General features: G+C 43.5%; 7 protein-coding genes across 7 annotated transcripts; 4 read left to right on the top strand and 3 right to left on the bottom strand.

Annotated features, from left to right (window-relative positions):
- The first annotated feature begins 453 nt into the window (after window positions 1–453).
- Window positions 454–850, top strand: LOC138412334 (histone H2B). Its single transcript, XM_069536025.1, has one exon. It carries the CDS (start codon window positions 476–478, stop codon window positions 848–850), a length of 375 nt encoding a protein of 124 aa, XP_069392126.1. The 5' UTR covers window positions 454–475.
- A 3,956-nt stretch (window positions 851–4,806) lies between these two features.
- LOC138412404 (histone H3) lies at window positions 4,807–5,615 on the bottom strand. The gene has a single exon (XM_069536209.1). It carries the CDS (start codon window positions 5,397–5,399, stop codon window positions 4,989–4,991), a length of 411 nt encoding a protein of 136 aa, XP_069392310.1. The 5' UTR covers window positions 5,400–5,615; the 3' UTR covers window positions 4,807–4,988.
- Window positions 5,616–5,709: 94 nt separating this feature from the next.
- LOC138412405 (histone H2A) lies at window positions 5,710–6,160 on the top strand. Its single transcript, XM_069536210.1, has one exon. The coding sequence runs from the start codon at window positions 5,746–5,748 to the stop codon at window positions 6,130–6,132; it is 387 nt and encodes a 128-aa protein (XP_069392311.1). The 5' UTR covers window positions 5,710–5,745; the 3' UTR covers window positions 6,133–6,160.
- Window positions 6,161–8,738: 2,578 nt separating this feature from the next.
- On the bottom strand, window positions 8,739–9,760 carry LOC138412240 (histone H1-like). The gene has a single exon (XM_069535678.1). It carries the CDS (start codon window positions 9,467–9,469, stop codon window positions 8,843–8,845), a length of 627 nt encoding a protein of 208 aa, XP_069391779.1. The 5' UTR covers window positions 9,470–9,760; the 3' UTR covers window positions 8,739–8,842.
- Window positions 9,761–15,094: 5,334 nt separating this feature from the next.
- Window positions 15,095–15,505, top strand: LOC138412333 (histone H2B). The gene has a single exon (XM_069536024.1). It carries the CDS (start codon window positions 15,117–15,119, stop codon window positions 15,489–15,491), a length of 375 nt encoding a protein of 124 aa, XP_069392125.1. The 5' UTR covers window positions 15,095–15,116; the 3' UTR covers window positions 15,492–15,505.
- Window positions 15,506–20,138: 4,633 nt separating this feature from the next.
- LOC138412258 (histone H3) lies at window positions 20,139–20,925 on the bottom strand. Its single transcript, XM_069535731.1, has one exon. The coding sequence runs from the start codon at window positions 20,912–20,914 to the stop codon at window positions 20,504–20,506; it is 411 nt and encodes a 136-aa protein (XP_069391832.1). The 5' UTR covers window positions 20,915–20,925; the 3' UTR covers window positions 20,139–20,503.
- Window positions 20,926–21,250: 325 nt separating this feature from the next.
- Window positions 21,251–21,692, top strand: LOC138412470 (histone H2A). Its single transcript, XM_069536409.1, has one exon. The coding sequence runs from the start codon at window positions 21,262–21,264 to the stop codon at window positions 21,646–21,648; it is 387 nt and encodes a 128-aa protein (XP_069392510.1). The 5' UTR covers window positions 21,251–21,261; the 3' UTR covers window positions 21,649–21,692.
- The last annotated feature ends 136 nt before the right edge of the window (window positions 21,693–21,828 follow it).

Here is a 21,828-nt window from a genome sequence, read left to right as displayed (position 1 = left end):
TAACCATCACATTTAAGCTCCGTCAGATTGGTTGTTATAATGAAGACAATAATTATATTCAGTTCAATCTAAATGAACAGATTAATAAACCTGAAGTTTAACTGACTTGGTGTTTTACTGTGACGATCAAGTGTTCCCATAATATTTAGAGCAGTGTGTTTATCAGGTCGCTTTAGTTCAGATAGTTTGAAATGATACTAATGTGATACTAACATCAATAATAAGAACATATATAGTTTCAGACATCATGCATTTCTTAACCCCCCAAATGTTCCAGTTCATCTCTACAGTTCAACCTCTGTCAGCAGCAGAATAATGGACTCTGGACATGGAGACACGCCCACTGCTGGTACACTGACGATCAACATTCAGCCAATCACAGAGAGGGAACAGCACAGCTATTTTACATGTGTTGTGTTGAAATACAGCCTGTTCACTGACGACTTCATTCATTTGATCGAATAATATCGTGACGATGCCTGAACCAGCGAAGTCCGCGCCCAAGAAGGGCTCCAAGAAAGCGGTGACGAAGGCCCCCGGTAAGGGCGGAAAGAAGAGGAGAAAGAGCAGGAAGGAGAGCTACGCCATCTACGTGTACAAGGTGCTGAAGCAGGTCCACCCCGACACTGGGATCTCCTCCAAGGCCATGGGCATCATGAACTCCTTCGTGAGCGACATCTTCGAGCGCATCGCCGGTGAGGCCTCTCGTCTGGCTCATTACAACAAGCGCTCCACCATCACCTCCAGGGAGATTCAGACCGCCGTCCGCCTGCTGCTGCCCGGTGAGCTGGCTAAACACGCCGTGTCTGAGGGCACCAAGGCCGTGACCAAGTACACCAGCTCCAAGTAAACCACTCTGGAGACATGACATCAAACCAACGGCTCTTTTAAGAGCCACACACTTTCTCTATGGAGACAAACTGTCCTGACTCCAACAACATGTGCACCAACACTCAAATAGCCACTTTACACTAATACTGGAACTGTGGTGAATTCAATCATGGTTCAATTTAATACTTATGGTTCATATTGAATTAGATTTATTGTCCAGTGTCCCAACGCTCTGAATCATTTACACAATGGATTCATTGTTTCTGTTGATCATGTATCATTTCTTAACAATCAGTGTGTTCACATGACTTGCAAACACATTGATGGTTAAATTAACAATATGTCAAATGTTGTTGCTACAGATCATCTAAAGGACAAACCGGTCTGAGGCACGTCTCTATATTTACTGATTCTTCTTCTTCTGGCTTTTTGGCTCTTAGCTATGCACAGTTACGTGCATTACCGCCACCAACTGGTCTGGAGTGTGGACACAAAGACATCATTCTTGTGGAATACAAACCCTGTAAGTCTTACTCATATCGGCTTTGCTTTTGTAATACTAGATACATTTGACAGGTGTGTGAATACGTGGTACTGTACAAAACCTTCAGAGGGACAAAAACAGCAGCTGGGGATGACAAGATGGGTTCCCTGGCCTAAAGAGCCATGTTGATAATAAATAAAATGTTGATATGCTGCGGTAAAAGTGTTGTCATCCCCACGCTCTCTAATATGGTCTAACACCGTAACATCTTCCTGGTACTGCCTGTGAACATGTTAAACACTTCTGGGCAGTACTGGGAGAAGTACGGTGGTAGACTCACAGTTTTCAGGATCTTGACCACAGCATTTCTTCTGACTGTCTGAAAGGTTAGTCTCTACAGTTCATAAGAACACCATGACACTCCAGCAGGAGGTGAGTCACCATGTCTGTAGCTGTCAGCTCCTGTGCTGCTCCACACTCATCTCCTCAATAAGTGTCTGAAAACATAAACAAAGGAAAAACTCAGATAAGGCTTTATTATTAGCTCTATATTATGTTGGTTATATGATAAGGTCAGTTATCAGGGGTTAAAGGCTGCAATGTTTCTTGTATCCCACATATGCAAAACAATAACAACATATTCCTGTAACATACAGTATTTCTATAATTATTGTTCAGTGGTGTCTCTGAGGTTTTACAGTCAGTGGCTGACGTGCACTGCACAGCTAATGTTACAGTAACATTATTCAGTAAGATGTGCACACAGAGCTGTGGTATGAAAACACTTGTGTTGTATTGTTCTTGTTGATATCAAGCAGACCATGTAGTCATATCATGAAAACACAAACCTGTAGCTTCAATCTGCTCCCAGTGGTCCAGTCTCTCCTCCTCCTCACTGCTGCAGCTCCAGGATCTCCTCCTCTTCTCTTGCTCACCTCAGTACAGAACTCAAGTGTTTCAGCACGTAAACAGAGAAGACAAGTGTCTCCTGCTAATGCCATCTCCCTGTTATACGAGCCTGTGTGCTAACATTAGCCAGCATCAATATTGTTAGCCTGCATTAGCATTCAGCTAATTCAGCTACCTAATGTCAGTAATAAAGCACTACCACAGCATGTTAACACATTGTCTTCATGTAAACTATTAACTACAGTTTGCATTCAAAATAAACAGGTTACATTAATCAATATGTATCGATCTATAGACACTGCAGAGAAGTCAGCTCAGTGAGGTCATCCAGCATTTTGACGCATGAGGGCCACCGTAGCTCTCCTCACGCTCAGGAAGGGAGGGGGGAGTGAGGAACACCAAGTTTGATATGTTACCAGCTTGTTACACACTGAACCTTTAAATGAGGAAGTTAACATTTGACTAAACAAACAGGCACTAACATAAACAACAAGGTGTAGCATATATATATTTGTAACCATTGTATTGCAAATGAATGATTGAACCCTTCTCTGTGGACGTGCTGTTTTAGATGCAGTGGGAAGAGAGTGAGTGTCATAGATTTGATATAATGATTCAATTGAAAGTGATAACTGTGCAGATTAAATTATATTATCAGTCCCATCTACAATTGAAAACATTTTTAAGTCCATTAGCAGGTTGCAATGTTGGACGTGTTGTGTCCCATGTCTCAAGAATCAGTGATGTGTGTTATTCATGGGGAGGAGGTGGTGGATGTTTTCCCTGGTGGTTATAATTGTATTTGTAAAGAAGCTCATGAAATTGTAGCTTCTCAGTGTTGTCAATAGTTGTACATTAATAATGGTCGCACAGAAGAGGACTAGTAGGAAATATTGTTTCATTTTTAATGTCATATGTCAGAAGATATAAATGTCGTCATCAGAACGGCTGTAATCGTAGTTTTCCTCCATGTTGTCTTCCTGCTCTGACACATCCTCCTTCAAATCACTATCTGCTTCCTCATCTTGGAAGATCAGATCAAGGGCGTCTTGCACAGTTTGTCTTGCTGTCGTAACCTCAGTCACTGAAATGGCAGCTCACTTGCCTTAATAATCTCATTATAAAGACCAGTAATTTCAAATACATGGATTGCAATGTATATATTTATTGGATTATTTTGTTACATATTTCATGCTTTCAGGTGCAGGTCTGTTATCTGTGTCAAGTCACCTTCTGACCTCTGTTCCTTATGTGAACCATATATAATCACTCTTATGCTGTTTTACTCTTTTACTGTTTCGAGATCTGCGAGATCTGCCCCCACCCTTCATTACATTGATCATTCAATCAACAGTGTGAGTGAACTTTTGATAACGTTCCTCTATTGTACTGACACATGGCTGTGGATGAAATGTCAGGAGTTGATTGTTGAAAGATGTTTACAGTGTTATCTGATCTAGAGTTGTGACGTTCACGAACGAACCAAATATTTTGTCTGGCTCATTAACATGAACGATGGGAACTGAGTCGCGTTTGGTTGGGAGCCGTTCTTTTTTTTCTCTCTCCCTGAGTTCACACCTATGGTTCACAGTTGCTCACACAAGCTCCTCCAGTGAGTGAGACGGAGAGAGCATGGGGAGGAGCACCTAAGCAACAAGTTCACGTTGTGCATGCTCCCTTCATGTGAGGGCCTCAGTGAAAAACAAAGAAAAAAAAAAAGTTAGTGCATCTGAGTCTGCAGTGCAGCGAACAGCAGCCTGAAAGAGGGGGAGGACCGCCCGTCGTCGTTCTGCAAAATGAGCCCAAGGAAAAGGAGCAGCATTTAGATGCACTTTTCGCTTGAGGCAGACAGAAAGGCTAAGTGCTATATTTGGCAGAAGTTAATTTCATTGAAATCTGGCTCCACAAATAATTTGCACAGGCATTTTAAAACTCAACACCCCACTGTTAAAATCTCAGAGGTGAGGAGAGAGCATGACTCTGACGATGAAGTGGAGAGTGCCAGTACTTCTGCCTCCACATCAGGCAGACGTAGGTGTTGCATGAATAACACAATTCAAAGAAGTTTTACACACATACACACACTTTATACAAAGGGTAAATAGTGATATTACTGTCAACTCAGAGGAATATAGCAGTGGAATATTTACAATTAATGCATATCAGACTTTAAAATATTGTCCACACGTGTCAAATGAAGCCATAATCAATATTTCAGAATAATTCAAATTGAAATATTGGTGGGAAATCTGAGTTCAAAATTGGTCTGATCCAAATCTCAGCCCATCATTCCTCCCTGTGATTATTTCCAGGATAAAATGAATTAACCCAGGCTGGCTTCTTAAAAGTGAATTAATATAAAAATGAGCCAGTCTTTTAAATGGCTCTTTGAAATGACCAGATCCCAAATATTCAGCTCCCTCCAAAGATCCATAAATCCCATCTCTAATCTGATCAACACAGACAATAATATAATGTCTGTCCAGAATCAGTGTGGTCTGTAATTGTAAATTTAAAAAATGGTCTGACAGATCTAGAGTGTGATTGAAAGTGAATGGTTTATTCACATTATTTGTCTATTAATGAATTAAATGCTGAACTATGAACATCATTAGCAACATCACTTATATTGGTTGATGAAAGCTTCTAGAGCTATGATCAGTCAGTAACTAGTGAGAGCAGCGGAGGAGTTTTGTCTTGAGTGCAGTGAAGTGGCTCTTAAAAGAGCCGTTGTTATCGTGAGTGGAGCAGCAGCAGTAGCAGTTTAAGCTCTCTCTCCGCGGATGCGGCGGGCCAGCTGGATGTCCTTGGGCATGATGGTCACCCTCTTGGCGTGGATGGCGCACAGGTTGGTGTCCTCGAACAGGCCGACCAGGTAAGCCTCGCTGGCCTCCTGCAGAGCCATGACAGCGGAGCTCTGGAAGCGCAGGTCGGTCTTGAAATCCTGAGCGATTTCTCTGACCAGGCGCTGGAAGGGCAGCTTGCGGATCAGCAGCTCCGTGGATTTCTGGTAGCGGCGGATCTCTCTCAGAGCCACGGTACCGGGCCTGTAACGGTGAGGCTTCTTCACGCCGCCGGTGGCCGGGGCGCTCTTACGCGCAGCCTTGGTGGCCAGCTGCTTCCTGGGGGCTTTGCCTCCGGTGGATTTACGAGCGGTCTGCTTGGTTCTTGCCATTTTGTCTCTTCTTTCTCTGATCGGGAGAAAAAGTGAAGTCGAGCAGCGACACTCTGCTTTTAAACGACGGAGCTTGTCGCGAAATGGTGACGCGTGTTCAGATCCCCGGGTCCTGATTGGTGAGAGGCTCCTCCTGGAGCTCAGCTCCGCCCAAAGGAGCGACCCACCGCCCGAGTCCCCGCTGCTTATTGGAGAAAAAAGTGTAGAACGACCTCCCCTGCTCCGCTGGAGTCTTCTTCTCTGGTTGGTCTGGCATGAACCGCCCCCCGCGATCCGCTGATATATAAACGAGGGTTCGAGCTGTTTGCCGCAGTTTCTCTTGACGTGTTTAGGAAACAAATTGAAAATGTCCGGAAGAGGCAAAACAGGCGGAAAGGCCAGAGCGAAGGCAAAGACCCGCTCGTCCCGCGCTGGGCTCCAGTTCCCCGTCGGTCGTGTTCACAGGCTGCTGCGTAAAGGCAACTATGCTCAGCGCGTCGGTGCCGGCGCCCCCGTCTACCTGGCGGCTGTGCTGGAGTACCTGACCGCTGAGATCCTGGAGCTGGCTGGAAACGCCGCCCGCGACAACAAGAAGACCCGTATCATCCCCCGCCACCTGCAGCTGGCCGTCCGCAACGACGAGGAGCTCAACAAACTCCTGGGCGGAGTGACCATCGCTCAGGGCGGCGTGCTGCCCAACATCCAGGCTGTTCTGTTGCCCAAGAAGACCGAGAAGGCCGCCAAGTCCAAGTAAAGCGAAGCTGCTGGAAACCACCAACACAAAGGCTCTTTTAAGAGCCACACACTCACCTCTGGTAAAGAGCAAGTCTCCTCATGTTCCCCACCAACTTGGAAAATACACAATTACTGAACAAACAGAAATGTATTTGTGTCAAAACAGAAGTTTGAAAACAATACACTGCAACACTGACCCACTGAACAGTCGCATCACCATTTACATTCTGCTCCCTCATTCATACAACTACACTTACTACACATATATTATTTAATTTAATACCTACCTGGTAAACTGCTGCTAGCCCTTCATTTAAATTCAAATTTAAACTGTTGTACTATGTTATATGTTACTATGTTGTATGTTAAAAGTTATGTTACTATGTTGTATGTTAAATGTTATGTTAAATGTTACTAGGTAATATGGTAAATGTTATGTCAAATGTTATATGTTACTATGTTATATGTCATATGTTACTTTATATATATATATATATATATATATATTTTTTTTTAATCTTGTATTTCCCGTCTACTGCGTAGATGTTGCCTGCCAGGTCACAAGCATTTCACTGCTCTGATGACGCTAAGTTATTTGGTGCATGTGACAATAAACTTTGATTTGATTTGAAGTTATTATATAAACCTCAGGTTGGTGGGTACCCATGGAAAATAAAACACACCTGGGTATTATTGTTTCAGTACAATGATCCATGAAACTAAAGTTGGTACTTTGACACACATTATTTCAAGGTGGGGGTTAAAGGATCATAGTGATTGAGTCCTCTATGGGTAAATGATGCAGCATTAATAACTGATACAACAATTACACAGAATCCATGTCATCAATTTAAAAAAGGCCAGAACTTACAAAGTAAAACCATGTTTGTTTACTGTTGTTCAACATGTTACCTAAACATTTTGGGGAAGGATTAAACTCTGACCTTTGTGTGTCAGCTACACAAAGAATGTATGTGTACATGTACTTTTGTGTACGTACGACATGTTTGTGTGACTTCAACTTAACATTGGCTAACAAGGTATCCATTAAATTAGCATTGTGACACTGTGATCAAACATCAACATGAACATGTGACAGTGACACAGAAAGAGTTTGTGTACGTGTGCATGTCTGTGTGTGTTTGTAACTGCAGTGAGCAATGACTGTCCATTGGATTAATTAACCCCCTCATCACTGGCTCATATCACTCCACAACCACCATTTGGACAAAACTGTTTCACAAAGTAACTCACATCAACATGATCAGTTAAAGTTAAATGACTTGTTTTGTAGATTACACTGACTTCAATAATCATGTTCTCATTTCTAAAACTTATATTTGAACTAAGATACTTGTTGAAAGTGAAATGATAAATTCACCTAGCATGACAATCATCACTTTGTTTTCTCTCTGGTTAGCTGACCACTCTCTCCATGTGCTTGAATCAAAGATGGAATGAGTAATGTTGACTACACATCCTTATTTTGTGGTCACATGATGACTTTTTATGGTTATCTAGCTACAGGGGCTGGCTCATCTTACTCTGTTCTTTCATACGTGTGTATTTAAATGTGTAGCTTGTTTCCACATAGACTTGAAGTGTAAAGCGGCTGCGCTCTGCTCCACAACATCCATTCAGAGAAACAAAATGTTGAAGTGCAGCACCTAAACACACCTAACTGCTCTGTCCATGGTCCTGAAACAATGTGTCTAATTTAGTAATTTAACATTTTATTCTGAAAGTTGTGAACACACCTACATAGGGCTGTTGTCAAGGTGGAGAGAACAAGTCAGGATAGGGTTGGAGAGGTTTAGATACAAAGGTAAAGAGATTATGATTTGAAAGAAACTCTTTTAAATCTGAAACACTAAATTGCTATTGAGCAATTACATGTGAGCACTGGGTGTAAATGACTATATGTGGACACACCCAAGCAGAGTCATAGTCAAGATTTGAAAAACAATCTTCAGGTGGGAGTTACTTAGATTTACTTCCACACAAGATCTGTTGATATTTACATGAAACAAATTAACTTAGTGTTTGAATCATGAGATGAGAATAAAACAGGAGCAGCTGACCTACTGGAAAACAAAGCTTCTGACAGGACATGTAGGAGACTTCATCATGGTAGTGGACGGTGTTCTGGTTCACAGATTTGGAGGGCAGCGCCATCTCTTGGAATCCGGATGTTACTACATATTCTCATGCAAAGTGGACATCGTCAATTCTAAGTAGCTCAAAGTCAATAACTGACTCATTCTTATGTGTTTACTAAGATAAATATACAGTAAGACAATAAATATGTTTCTACACAACCAAATGTGACAAATTAATACTTGTTAAGAAGAAAATCTAAATTATAAATATATGATGTAAAGCTGAAATCGATGTACATGATGTTGCACAGTGTGTGTGTGTGTGTGTGTGTGTGTGTGTGTGTGTGTGTGTGTGTGTCTGTAGTAGACTGCTTCTCCTTCAGTGTCTAAAGATATTTTAAATGTATTTGATGTATTTGACATTAAATAACTTGACATTGTAACAAATAAATATTGAACATCTTTCTATCTAACTCGACTCTCTTCAGTTAAGAAGTCAGTCTCTACATATGTGTTGACAGTGAGTGACAGTGGTGATGTTTGATGAGGAAGCAGCTCTTTGTGGATCGACGTGTGTGGCTCTTAAAAGAGCCTTTTAGCAGGATGAACATGTTTCACAGTGAGGACAGCTCACTTCTTCTTGGCTGCTGTCTTCTTCACTTTGGGTTTGGCAGCCTTCTTCGCGGGGGCTTTCTTGGCTGCAGGAGCCTTTTTCGCCACCTTCTTGGGGCTCTTGACTGCCACCTTCTTAGGGCTCTTCGCCACCTTCTTGGGGCTCTTGGCTGCTGGCTTCTTGGCCGCTGCTGGTTTCGTCACCTTCTTCGGGGACTTTTTAGCGGCTGCTGGCTTCTTGGCTGCCGCTGCTTTGGCCTTTTTGGCCGCTAGGGGTTTCTTGGCGGCGGGCTTCTTCACTTTGAGAGCAGCCGTCTTGACCGGCTTCTTCACCTTGGGCTCCACCTTCTTGTTGATCTTGAATGAGCCGGAGGCCCCGGTTCCCTTGGTCTGGACCAGGGTCCCCTTGATCACCAGGCCCTTGATGGCGGTGTTGACGCGGGACTTGTTCTTCTCCACATCGTAGCCTCCGGCAGCCAGAGCCTTCTTGAGGGCGGCCGCTGACACGCCGTTCCGCTCCTTGGACGCGGACACGGCTTCGATGATGATCTCCCTGACGCTGGGGCCGACCTTCTTCGGTTTCACAACCTTCTTCTTGGCCGCTTTGGCCGGGGCGGGGGCTGGAGCTGGAGCGACTTCTGCCATCTTTGTCTCTGAGTTTAGATCAACGAGGAACTATCGGAGTGAGTGACCGGACTGATGAAGATTCCCGATCGGGAGGCGGTACTTGAACACACCATGAGAACCGTGGAGACTCAATCCAGCCGTGGCTCCTGTGTGCAGTGTGAACGCCGAGACACTTGTGTTTTCTCTTCACTGATAAACGAGTGAAACATCAGTGGGTGAGCGGTGCTGGAGGCTGACAGTGAGGAAGCAGGTAGCGGACTTGTGTGTCTTCATATTGAAGTCATGAAGAGCTCTGATGCTCTCTGCATTTTGTCGATGGAGCCTCCAAACCTCACCCGTTCACCGCGGTGAGCAGCGCTGCTCGGCGGCTTTTCCCACTCGTTTCTCTCCTAAAATGACTTGAAAAGCACCACAGCTCCACCAACATCCGTCTCCCAGCTGCTCCACATGTTTGTTCAGAGAGACCGAGTCAAAACAAGCAGCTGCTGATGATCCTTTGGAAGAAAGTCAGGTTATTGTGCAGGCAGCAAACACACCGCTGATGGCCGAGGCTCATGGTGAAGTGGAGCCAGACTTTCTATCAGAGCCGTGAACGTTTCATGCTGAGGATGCTGGAGAGTCATTCTATCATTAGAGCTACATTTCATGTCCATGGGTTGGATTAGTCAAGTTTACTAAATAATCACTTCAAACTATGATCACATTAATATTGGGCCACATTTCTCTTTCATTTAATACAAAAAGTCAACAGGTTCCATCATTTATTAGAAAATGTGTATGTTATACTGCATTTGGTTGTTTTTTCCTGCTGTCAGATTTGGTAAATGAGTCATTGCATAATTAGGACTACACATCATATCAACCAAAAACTTTAGCTTTCTTTGCTAAATAGTTTAGTTGTTCCCATAATATATCCCCATAGTGTGCTAAATCCATCATATGGCAAGCTTAATCTCTCATGACTTTTAAAATATTTAAATGAAAATAAACATTCAAAGTATTTACTTTGTCAACCGTGTTACGGACATAAGTTGTGTCACTGTAGAAATGATTGAAGTACTACACATTTGATAAACCATTTGTTTAAAATGCCTTGAGTCTTTTCACTAGGGGTTCTTAGGTTTTTTGTCTTACTGATTAAAAAATATGAAATTTGCACTACATAACGGATATTTTGTGGGATGGTGATGATGCTATATCACAATGATCCATGTTCCATAAAAACATTGTTTTATTAATATGAGTATATTGCTGGAGATAGAGATACTTTTGAAAAGCTATGGACTACTCATTTAATATAGTTAAGTCTAGTTACAGTGTATCTATTCAGAGTATAATATGGACAACATAGTGTACCATCTAATGAGTGAATCCCTTCTAAAGGTATCATGTGAATCACATAGGATAGGTCATTTCTGCTAAACTGGACCTTGCTGCAGTGAGTGATACGGAGGCTGCCAGGGTTGGATTACAGTCCGTCAGAGACCGGAGAGCTTTCAGCCTACAGGGCTACGCAGGTAAAAACAAATGGACTGAAACAAGACAGGGGGCTCTTGACATAAACCAAATGCCAAGAGAGTGACACACTCTCAGACTAAAACTGAATCCAGTGCTGGAGCAAAATACAGATGGATGAGGAATGAAAGGAAAAGATAACCAAGATTGTCAGTTGGGGGATCTATGACCAGGGCCTGTACTACGAGGCCAAACCTGCTCTTATCGCGATAAATTCAGGATAAATTCAGGTTTTCCAGTCATACAAAGCTTGTTCACATCTTATCGGTGTAAATCACCATGGTAACTTATGCTGAACGGCTAACCTGCTCTGGAGCAGGTTAAATTGGAGATAAGAGATCAACTTGTATAAAAGTTCCACTCACTGACCAATCAATTCATTTGAAACATGACATCAATATTCTTAGAGGATCCCATGGACCTTTGAAAAAAGGGTTTTCAAATTAAAACGATTTTTGTTCACACCAATATTTCTCTCCGTATTAGTTTTAATCCCCGCATCAATACTAACAAGCATGAAAACACATATCATGTGACAACTTGTATACAAGGGTGATGCACGTGCTGGAACAGGAAGTCTTTGATTGTTAGTTGTAGGATTGTAGCAGATCGCTTGAATAAAATCTCATCTCTTATTCATGTAAGCAGTTGTTTTAATTTTTTAACCACAAATCAGAAAGCGGTTGTGTGTGTCTACATCATCATTTTAGCGTCTCTTAAACACTGGAGTAGTGTGAGTGCCAGGTGTGTCTATAACACAGTTAAATAACAGTGGTTTAAGGTTATCAAGCTTGTTTCACTTCCTGATTCTGTTCCATTACTCTGGTATTGTATGATGTTTAGGGTTCATCTTCAGCTCACCACAGATCTTCTTGTGTAGTAAGAACACAAGCATTTCCCAAATTGCTGACTGTTCTTTTCCTGTTTCGATCCATCACTGTGGTACAGCTGCCTCTACTTCATAATCAGGGTCATTATCTGCTTATTCCACTGACCTTACCTCCCTCGCTGCAATGCAACGTGCAACCATGAAGCATGCAGAACCATTATTAGGCTTAGCTGCTTGTAGCATAACAAATGGCATTTGAGTTAGATTGTGGGTAATGCAGCCACCAGGCTTCGACAGGGAAGAAGTATTTGAAAGATGAATGTGTAGAATAGAGGACATTATACATCTTGTCCTGCTGTAACACAGACAGAGAGTGCAACACTTAATCAGTGCACAACTCTCGATCATTTAGATTTAAGCTTCTTGATTGAAGCTTGGTTTGCTTAGTGACAGTGTACCGGTCCTGATTTCCAGCAGCTTGTCTCTGTAAGTGTGCTCTGTGTTTGATTCCCTCCACAGCGGTCCTCCCTCTGGAAAGAGAGAATCAAAGACTCTACTGGAGAGGCTGCACTGGGTCATGCTGACAGGACCCCCCCACTGCTTTGTACATGCACAGTGGGGTGACCATCACCATCACGTGTGATGTCTGGACAATTAATAGATTCAATTGGTTTCACTGTACATGTAATTAAACCCACTCACTGTTTCAATCACACTCTTGCTCTTGTTCTGACATATGATATAGACATTGAACATCATTGAACTAATGTCTAGTTCTTCACATATCCTCTTTTATTAGTTCTCTCTGTAATCATTCTGTAGCAGTATAATGCTTGTTGCATTCGACACAGACTGGTTGTGATTGTTCTGGGAGCTGGTTGTTGCTTGTGTCCAGGGGCAGATGTTGCCGCTCTTGAATGTGTTGATCTGAGGCTCTGGGGGAGTTGCATGTATCTTGCATTGTTCAGGAACAGGTGACCAGTCAACATTGTGTACCTGCAAACATTAATGTTTGGAACACCATGGCTTTCTTTCAAAACTCATACCAATCACTGTTACTTAAATAAAATGGTGTGTGTGTGTGTCCAGCTTTATCCAGGATAAAGAACTCTGGAGATCTTGGCTGGCTGTATTAGTTTGTATAAGTTGAACTTGCACACACAAACCCAAATGTTTAGAACTACGGAAAGAAACAGAAAGAAAAGTGACAGACAAGGAAGGAAGCTTTGTTAAAGGCAAAGTTACTTGCTCTCAGAGATTCCCTTTCAAATATTTTTCCTGCCAACTAACTGGACGAGATCCTGAAGTGGTGGTTTATTATCTGCCAGAGTGGCTGGTAGTGTGGACAAACTGACCTGCTGCAACACAAATGTAAACCAGCATCTGGTTGGTAGCTGGTGAAATTACAGACAGATTCTCAATAGTCGAAGCTCGTCATCAACACTTCCTCTCCTCTGGTCTTTCATCTGATATGACTTCAGAACCTACAGTTGATTCTCGTATTGTTACTGTTTAAATGAAACCTTAATATCTACCGTCCTACATCCAAAGTCCTGTGGGGGCGCTAGTGCACCAAAGAGTTTATTATCAGCGAAGATGGAGGCGGAACTAGTACTCCTCTGTCTTCTAGCACGTCCTCATGCAGCCTATGAATAGCTGTGATTCCCGCGGATCACACTATTGACTAGATCTCATCTGACTGAAGAGAAATGTCTGGACGAGGAAAGGGAGGAAAAGGTCTCGGTAAAGGAGGCGCAAAGCGTCACCGCAAAGTTCTCCGTGATAACATCCAGGGAATCACCAAGCCCGCCATCCGCCGCCTGGCTCGCCGTGGCGGAGTGAAGCGTATCTCCGGTCTGATCTACGAGGAGACCCGCGGCGTGTTGAAGGTTTTCCTGGAGAATGTTATCCGCGATGCTGTCACCTACACCGAGCACGCCAAGAGGAAGACCGTGACCGCCATGGACGTGGTGTATGCTCTGAAGAGACAGGGCCGCACTCTGTACGGCTTCGGTGGATAAACTCACTTTCAACAACACAACGGCTCTTTTAAGAGCCACACACTGAGTCAATGAGAGCTCACATCCTCTGCTCAACACTCATCACTAGTTCTTCCAGAGAACAACAATCAATCAGGGTCTGATCATTAATGGAAACGTGATCTTAGTAATTATCCATATATAAACCATGTTACCACGTGAATTAAACTTATTTTGTTTCAGTTTCTCTCTGTAGTGAGTTTCCATCCAACATGTATAAAAACACTACATTCACATCTACATTTACATCTTAACTCTAATATAGATATTGAGTAGATATCACTACCTCAAATTGGTAAAGTATCATGTTCTTATGTGACTGTCCAGAAAGAGGATGCTGACTGGACCACAGTCATACGATGGGTGGTGGAGTGGAACTTGATTAATTTGTTAAAACCCACAGATCCTGCTGTACTACATGAAATAATATGTTTGTTTTTCTGAATAGAAAATAAGTTTTTTTTACACCTGTAATGCTCCTTGACTTTTCATGGCTCCTTCCCAGCAGTACTTTTCTATAAGAACACTCTGCACTCAGAGGGCTGTGTTGGTCCTCCCCAACAACAATAGCATGTCTTTCTAACCCAGTTTGAAGTAACAATACTTGAGATATCAATGTCCTGGCATCAACACATTGTTACTGTTCTAAAGAAGCTAAATAGTTACTTGTGGAAACATACACAAGTAAATAACTCAACAGTCAACATTGTAAACATTTATGTAAATTACCATAAACACATGAATCAACTTAACTAAGGTGTTGGGGACACAAAGAGAGAGACAGTAGGGAGACCAGGAATACTTGTGTAACCATCACATTTAAGCTCCGTCAGATTGGTTGTTATAATGAAGACAATAATTATATTCAGTTCAATCTAAATGAACAGATTAATAAACCTGAAGTTTAACTGACTTGGTGTTTTACTGTGACGATCAAGTGTTCCCATAATATTTAGAGCAGTGTGTTTATCAGGTCGCTTTAGTTCAGATAGTTTGAAATGATACTAATGTGATACTAACATCAATAATAAGAACATATATAGTTTCAGACATCATGCATTTCTTAACCCCCCAAATGTTCCAGTTCATCTCTACAGTTCAACCTCTGTCAGCAGCAGAATAATGGACTCTGGACATGGAGACACGCCCACTGCTGGTACACTGACGATCAACATTCAGCCAATCACAGAGAGGGAACAGCACAGCTATTTTACATGTGTTGTGTTGAAATACAGCCTGTTCACTGACGACTTCATTCATTTGATCGAATAATATCGTGACGATGCCTGAACCAGCGAAGTCCGCGCCCAAGAAGGGCTCCAAGAAAGCGGTGACGAAGGCCCCCGGTAAGGGCGGAAAGAAGAGGAGAAAGAGCAGGAAGGAGAGCTACGCCATCTACGTGTACAAGGTGCTGAAGCAGGTCCACCCCGACACTGGGATCTCCTCCAAGGCCATGGGCATCATGAACTCCTTCGTGAGCGACATCTTCGAGCGCATCGCCGGTGAGGCCTCTCGTCTGGCTCATTACAACAAGCGCTCCACCATCACCTCCAGGGAGATTCAGACCGCCGTCCGCCTGCTGCTGCCCGGTGAGCTGGCTAAACACGCCGTGTCTGAGGGCACCAAGGCCGTGACCAAGTACACCAGCTCCAAGTAAACCACTCTGGAGACATGACATCAAACCAACGGCTCTTTTAAGAGCCACACACTTTCTCTATGGAGACAAACTGTCCTGACTCGAACAACATGTGCACCAACACTCAAATAGCCACTTTACACTAATACTGGAACTGTGGTGAAATCAATCATGGTTCAATTTAATACTTATGGTTCATTTTGAATTAGTTTTATTGTTTATGGTCCCAACGCTCTGAATCATTCACACAATGGATTCATTGGTTCTGTTGATCATGTATCATTTCTTAACAATCAGTGTGTTCACATGACTTGCAAACACATTGATGGTTAAATTAACAATATGTCAAATGTTGTTGCTACAGATCATCTAAAGGACAAACCGGTCTGAGGCACGTCTCTATATTTACTGATTCTTCTTCTTCTGGCTTTTTGGCTCTTAGCTATGCACAGTTACGTGCATTACCGCCACCAACTGGTCTGGAGTGTGGACACAAAGACATCATTCTTGTGGAATACAAACCCTGTAAGTCTTACTCATATCGGCTTTGCTTTTGTAATACTAGATACATTTGACAGGTGTGTGAATACGTGGTACTGTTCAAAACCTTCAGAGGGACAAAAACAGCAGCTGGGGATGACAAGATGGGTTCCCTGGCCTAAAGAGCCATGTTGATAATAAATAAAATGTTGATATGCTGCGGTAAAAGTGTTGTCATCCCCACGCTCTCTAATATGGTCTAACACCGTAACATCTTCCTGGTACTGCCTGTGAACATGTTAAACACTTCTGGGCAGTACTGGGAGAAGTACGGTGGTAGACTCACAGTTTTCAGGATCTTGACCACAGCATTTCTTCTGACTGTCTGAAAGGTTAGTCTCTACAGTTCATAAGAACACCATGACACTCCAGCAGGAGGTGAGTCACCATGTCTGTAGCTGTCAGCTCCTGTGCTGCTCCACACTCATCTCCTCAATAAGTGTCTGAAAACATAAACAAAGGAAAAACTCAGATAAGGCTTTATTATTAGCTCTATATTATGTTGGTTATATGATAAGGTCAGTTATTAGGGGTTAAAGGCTGCAATGTTTCTTGTATCCCACATATGCAAAACAATAACAACATATTCCTGTAACATACAGTATTTCTATAATTATTGTTCAGTGGTGTCTCTGAGGTTTTACAGTCAGTGGCTGACGTGCACTGCACAGCTAATGTTACAGTAACATTATTCAGTAAGATGTGCACACAGAGCTGTGGTATGAAAACACTTGTGTTGTATTGTTCTTGTTGATATCAAGCAGACCATGTAGTCATATCATGAAAACACAAACCTGTAGCTTCAATCTGCTCCCAGTGGTCCAGTCTCTCCTCCTCCTCACTGCTGCAGCTCCAGGATCTCCTCCTCTTCTCTTGCTCACCTCAGTACAGAACTCAAGTGTTTCAGCACGTAAACAGAGAAGACAAGTGTCTCCTGCTAACGCCATCTCCCTGTTATACGAGCCTGTGTGCTAACATTAGCCAGCATCAATATTGTTAGCCTGCATTAGCATTCAGCTAATTCAGCTACCTAATGTCAGTAATAAAGCACTACCACAGCATGTTAACACATTGTCTTCATGTAAACTATTAACTACAGTTTGCATTCAAAATAAACAGGTTACATTAATCAATATGTATCGATCTATAGACACTGCAGAGAAGTCAGCTCAGTGAGGTCATCCAGCATTTTGACGCATGAGGGCCACCGTAGCTCTCCTCACGCTCAGGAAGGGAGGGGGGAGTGAGGAACACCAAGTTTGATATGATGTTACCAGCTTGTTACACACTGAACCTTTAAATGAGGAAGTTAACATTTGACTAAACAAACAGGCACTAACATAAATGACAAAGTGTAGCATATATATATTTGTAACCATTGTATTGCAAATTAATGATTGAACCCTTCTCTGTGGACCTGCTGTTTTAGATGCAGTGGGAAGAGAGTGAGTGTCATAGATTTGATATAATGATTCAAATGAAAGTGATAACTGTGCAGATTAAATTATATTATCAGTCCCATCTACAATTGAAATGTTGGACGTGTTTTGTCCCATGTCTCAAGAATCAGTGATGTGTGTTATTCATGGGGAGGAGGTGGTGGATGTTTTCCCTGGTGGTTATAATTGTATTTGTAAAGAAGCTCATGAAATTGTAGCTTCTCAGTGTTGTCAATAGTTGTACATTAATAATGGTCGGGCAGAAGAGGACTAGTAGGAAATATTGTTTCATTTTTAATGTCATATGTCAGAAGATATAAATGTTGTCATCAGACCGGCTGTAATCGTAGTTTTCCTCCATGTTGTCCTCCTGCTCTGACACATCCTCCTTCAAATCACTATCTGCTTCCTCATCTTGGAAGATCAGATCAAGGGCGTCTTGCACAGTTTGTCTTGCTGTCCTAACCTCAGTCACTGAAATGGCAGCTCACTTGCCTTAATAATCTCATCATAAAGTCCAGTAATTTCAAATACATGGATTGCAATGTATATATTTATTGGATTATTTTGTTACATATTTCATGCTTTCAGGTGCAGGTCTGTTATCTGTGTCAAGTCACCTTCTGACCTCTGTTCCTTATGTGAACCATATATAATCACTCTTATGCTGTTTTACTCTTTTACTGTTTCGAGATCTGCGAGATCTGCCCCCACCCTTCATTACATTGATCATTGAATCAACAGTGTGAGTGAACTTTTGATAACATTCCTCTATTGTACTGACACATGGCTGTGGATGAAATGTCAGCAGTTGATTGTTGAAAGATGTTTACAGTGTTATCTGATCTAGAGTTGTGACGTTCACGAACGAACCAAATCTTTTGTCTGGCTCATTAACATGAACGATGGGAACTGAGTCGCGTTTGGTTGGGAGCCGTTCTTTTTTTTCTCTCTCCTTGAGTTCACACCTATGGTTCACAGTTGCTCACACAACCAACCAACACACATCCCACTCATCATCAACGGCAGTGCAGTAGAGTCTGTGAAAAGCACAAAGTTCCTGGGAGTGCACATCACGAATGACCTCTCATGGACTACCAACACCACCGCACTGGTCAAGAAAGCGCAGACACGACTCCACTTCCTGAGAAGGATGAGAAGAGCTGATCTCCCCACTTCTGCCCTCACCATCTTCTTCAGAGGTGCTATTGAGAGCATCCTGACCAGCAACGTCTCTGTCTGGTACGGCAGCTGTCTAGCTGCAGACAAGAAGGCACTGCAGAGGGTGGTGAGGACAGCAGAAAAGATCATCAGGTCATCCCTACCAGCCATTCAGGAACTGTACACTTCACACTGTTCCAAGCGGGCAATGAACATCATCAAAGACACAACTCATCCAGCACACAGTCTGTTCTCCCTTCTACCATCAGGGAAGCGGTACCGCAACCTGCGGGCCCGCACAAGCAGACTGAGTAACAGCTTCTTTCCACAAGCCATCAGACTCATCAACACACTGAAGAAAACCACATGAACATTCCATAGTCACTTCACCATGCCACTGGCACTTTACTTTACTGTTGCACCTTGTGACCACTGTACTTCTGCTGCTATGTGTGTGTGTGTGTGTGTGTGTGTGTGTGTGTGAGTATGTGAGAGAGTGAGAGTGTGTTTGAGAGAGAGATTATTGTCAATGTCTATTTAAATGTTTGTGTGTGTGTGTGTGTGTGTGTGAGAGAGAGAGAGATTTTGTCAATGTCTTACTTAAATGTTTTAAACTTGCACATTGGAGACTGGTCAAACGCAATTTCAAACTTCTGTGCTAACCCTGTTACATTGATTTTTGACAATAAAGTACACTTGACTTGACTTGACAAGCTCCTCCAGTGAGTGAGACGGAGAGAGCATGGGGAGGAGCACCTAAGCAACACGTTCACGTTGTGCATGCTCCCTTCATGTGAGGGCCTCAGTGAAAAACAAAGGAAAAAAAACGCGAGTGCATCTGAGTCGGCAGTGCAGTGAACAGCAGCCTGAGAGAGGGGGAGGACCGTCCGTCGTCGTTCTGCAAAATGAGCCCAAGGAAAAGGAGCAGCATTTAGATGCACTTTTCGCTTGAGGCCGACAGTAAGGCTAAGTGCTATATTTGCCAGAAGTTAATTTCATTGAAATCTGGCTCCACAAATATTTTGCACAGACATTTTAAAACTCAACACCCCATTGTTAAAATCTCAGAGGTGAGGAGAGAGCATGACTCTCACGATGAAGTGGAGAGTGCCTGTACTTCTGCCTCCACATCAGGCAGACGTAGGTGTTGCATGAATAACACAAGTCAAAGTAGTTTTACACACATACACACACTTTATACAAAGGGTAAATAGTGATATTACTGTCAACTCAGAGAGATATAGCAGTGGAATATTTACAATTAATCCATATCAGACTTTAAAATCTTGTCCACACGTGTCAAATGAACCCATAATCAATATTTCAGAATAATTCAAACTGAAATATTGGTGGGAAATCTGAGTTCAAAATTGGTCTGATCCAAATCTCAGCCCATCATTCCTCCCTGTGATTATTTCCAGGATAAAATGAATTAACCCAGGCTGGCTTCTTAAAAGGGAGTTAATATAAAGATGAGCCAAATGAGCCAGTCTTTTAAATGGCTCTTTGAAATGACCAGATCCCAAATATTCAGCTCCCTCCAAAGATCCATAAATCCCATCTCTAATCTGATCAACACAGACAAAAATAGAATGTCTGTCCAGAATCAGTGTGGTCTGTTATTGTAAATTTAAAAAATGGTCTGACAGATCTAGAGTGTGATTGAAAGTGAAAGGTTTATTCACATTATTTGTCTATTAATGAATTAAATGCTGAACTATGAACGTCATTAGCAACATCACTTATATTGGTTGATTATTTGGTGATGAAAGCTTCTAGATCTATGATCAGTCAGTAACTAGTGAGAGCAGCGGAGGAGTTTTGTCTTGAGTGCAGTGAAGTGGCTCTTAAAAGAGCCGTTGTTATCGTGAGTGGAGCAGCAGCAGTAGCAGTTTAAGCTCTCTCTCCGCGGATGCGGCGGGCCAGCTGGATGTCCTTGGGCATGATGGTCACCCTCTTGGCGTGGATGGCGCACAGGTTGGTGTCCTCGAACAGGCCGACCAGGTAAGCCTCGCTGGCCTCCTGCAGAGCCATGACAGCGGAGCTCTGGAAGCGCAGGTCGGTCTTGAAATCCTGAGCGATTTCTCTGACCAGGCGCTGGAAGGGCAGCTTGCGGATCAGCAGCTCCGTGGATTTCTGGTAGCGACGGATCTCTCTCAGAGCCACGGTACCGGGCCTGTAACGGTGAGGCTTCTTCACGCCGCCGGTGGCCGGGGCGCTTTTACGCGCAGCCTTGGTGGCCAGCTGCTTCCTGGGGGCTTTGCCTCCGGTGGATTTACGAGCGGTCTGCTTGGTTCTTGCCATTGTATGTTTTCTTTCTCTGATCGGGAGAAAAAGTGAAGTAGAGCAGCGACACTCTCCTTTTAAACGACGGAGCCAGTCGTGAAATGGTGACGCGGTTTCAGATCCCCGGGTCCTGATTGGTGAGAGGCTCCTCCTGGAGCTCAGCGCCGCCGAAAGGAGCGACCCACCGCCTGAGTCCCCGCTGCTTATTGGAGAAAAAAGTGGAGAACGACCCCCCCTGCTCCGCTGGAGGCTTCTTCTCTGGTTGGTCTGGCATGATCCGTCCCGCGCGATCCGCTGCTATATAAGCGAGGGTTCGCGCTGGTTGCCGCAGTTTCTCTTGACGTGTTTCAGGAAACGAATTGAAAATGTCTGGAAGAGGCAAAACAGGCGGAAAGGCCAGAGCGAAGGCAAAGACCCGCTCGTCCCGCGCTGGGCTCCAGTTCCCCGTCGGTCGTGTTCACAGGCTGCTGCGTAAAGGCAACTATGCCCAGCGCGTCGGTGCCGGCGCCCCCGTCTACCTGGCGGCTGTGCTGGAGTACCTGACCGCTGAGATCCTGGAGCTGGCTGGAAACGCCGCCCGCGACAACAAGAAGACCCGTATCATCCCCCGCCACCTGCAGCTGGCCGTCCGCAACGACGAGGAGCTCAACAAACTCCTGGGCGGAGTGACCATCGCTCAGGGCGGCGTGCTGCCCAACATCCAGGCTGTTCTGTTGCCCAAGAAGACCGAGAAGGCCGCCAAGTCCAAGTAAAGCGAAGCTGCTGGAAACTTCCAACACAAAGGCTCTTTTAAGAGCCACACACTCACCTCTGGTAAAGAGCAAGTCTCCACATGTCCTAATCTAACTTGGAAAATACACAAGTACTGAACAAACAAGGAACATAAGTTATACCTCAGGTTGTTGGGTACCCATAGCAGATAAAGCATGTGA

The sequence above is a fragment of the Paralichthys olivaceus genome, chromosome 12 (assembly GCF_024713975.1).
Source record: "Paralichthys olivaceus isolate ysfri-2021 chromosome 12, ASM2471397v2, whole genome shotgun sequence".
Classification (NCBI taxonomy): domain Eukaryota; kingdom Metazoa; phylum Chordata; class Actinopteri; order Pleuronectiformes; family Paralichthyidae; genus Paralichthys; species Paralichthys olivaceus.
Note: the sequence above shows the minus strand (reverse complement) of the source record. Positions and strands in the feature narration are given on the sequence as shown.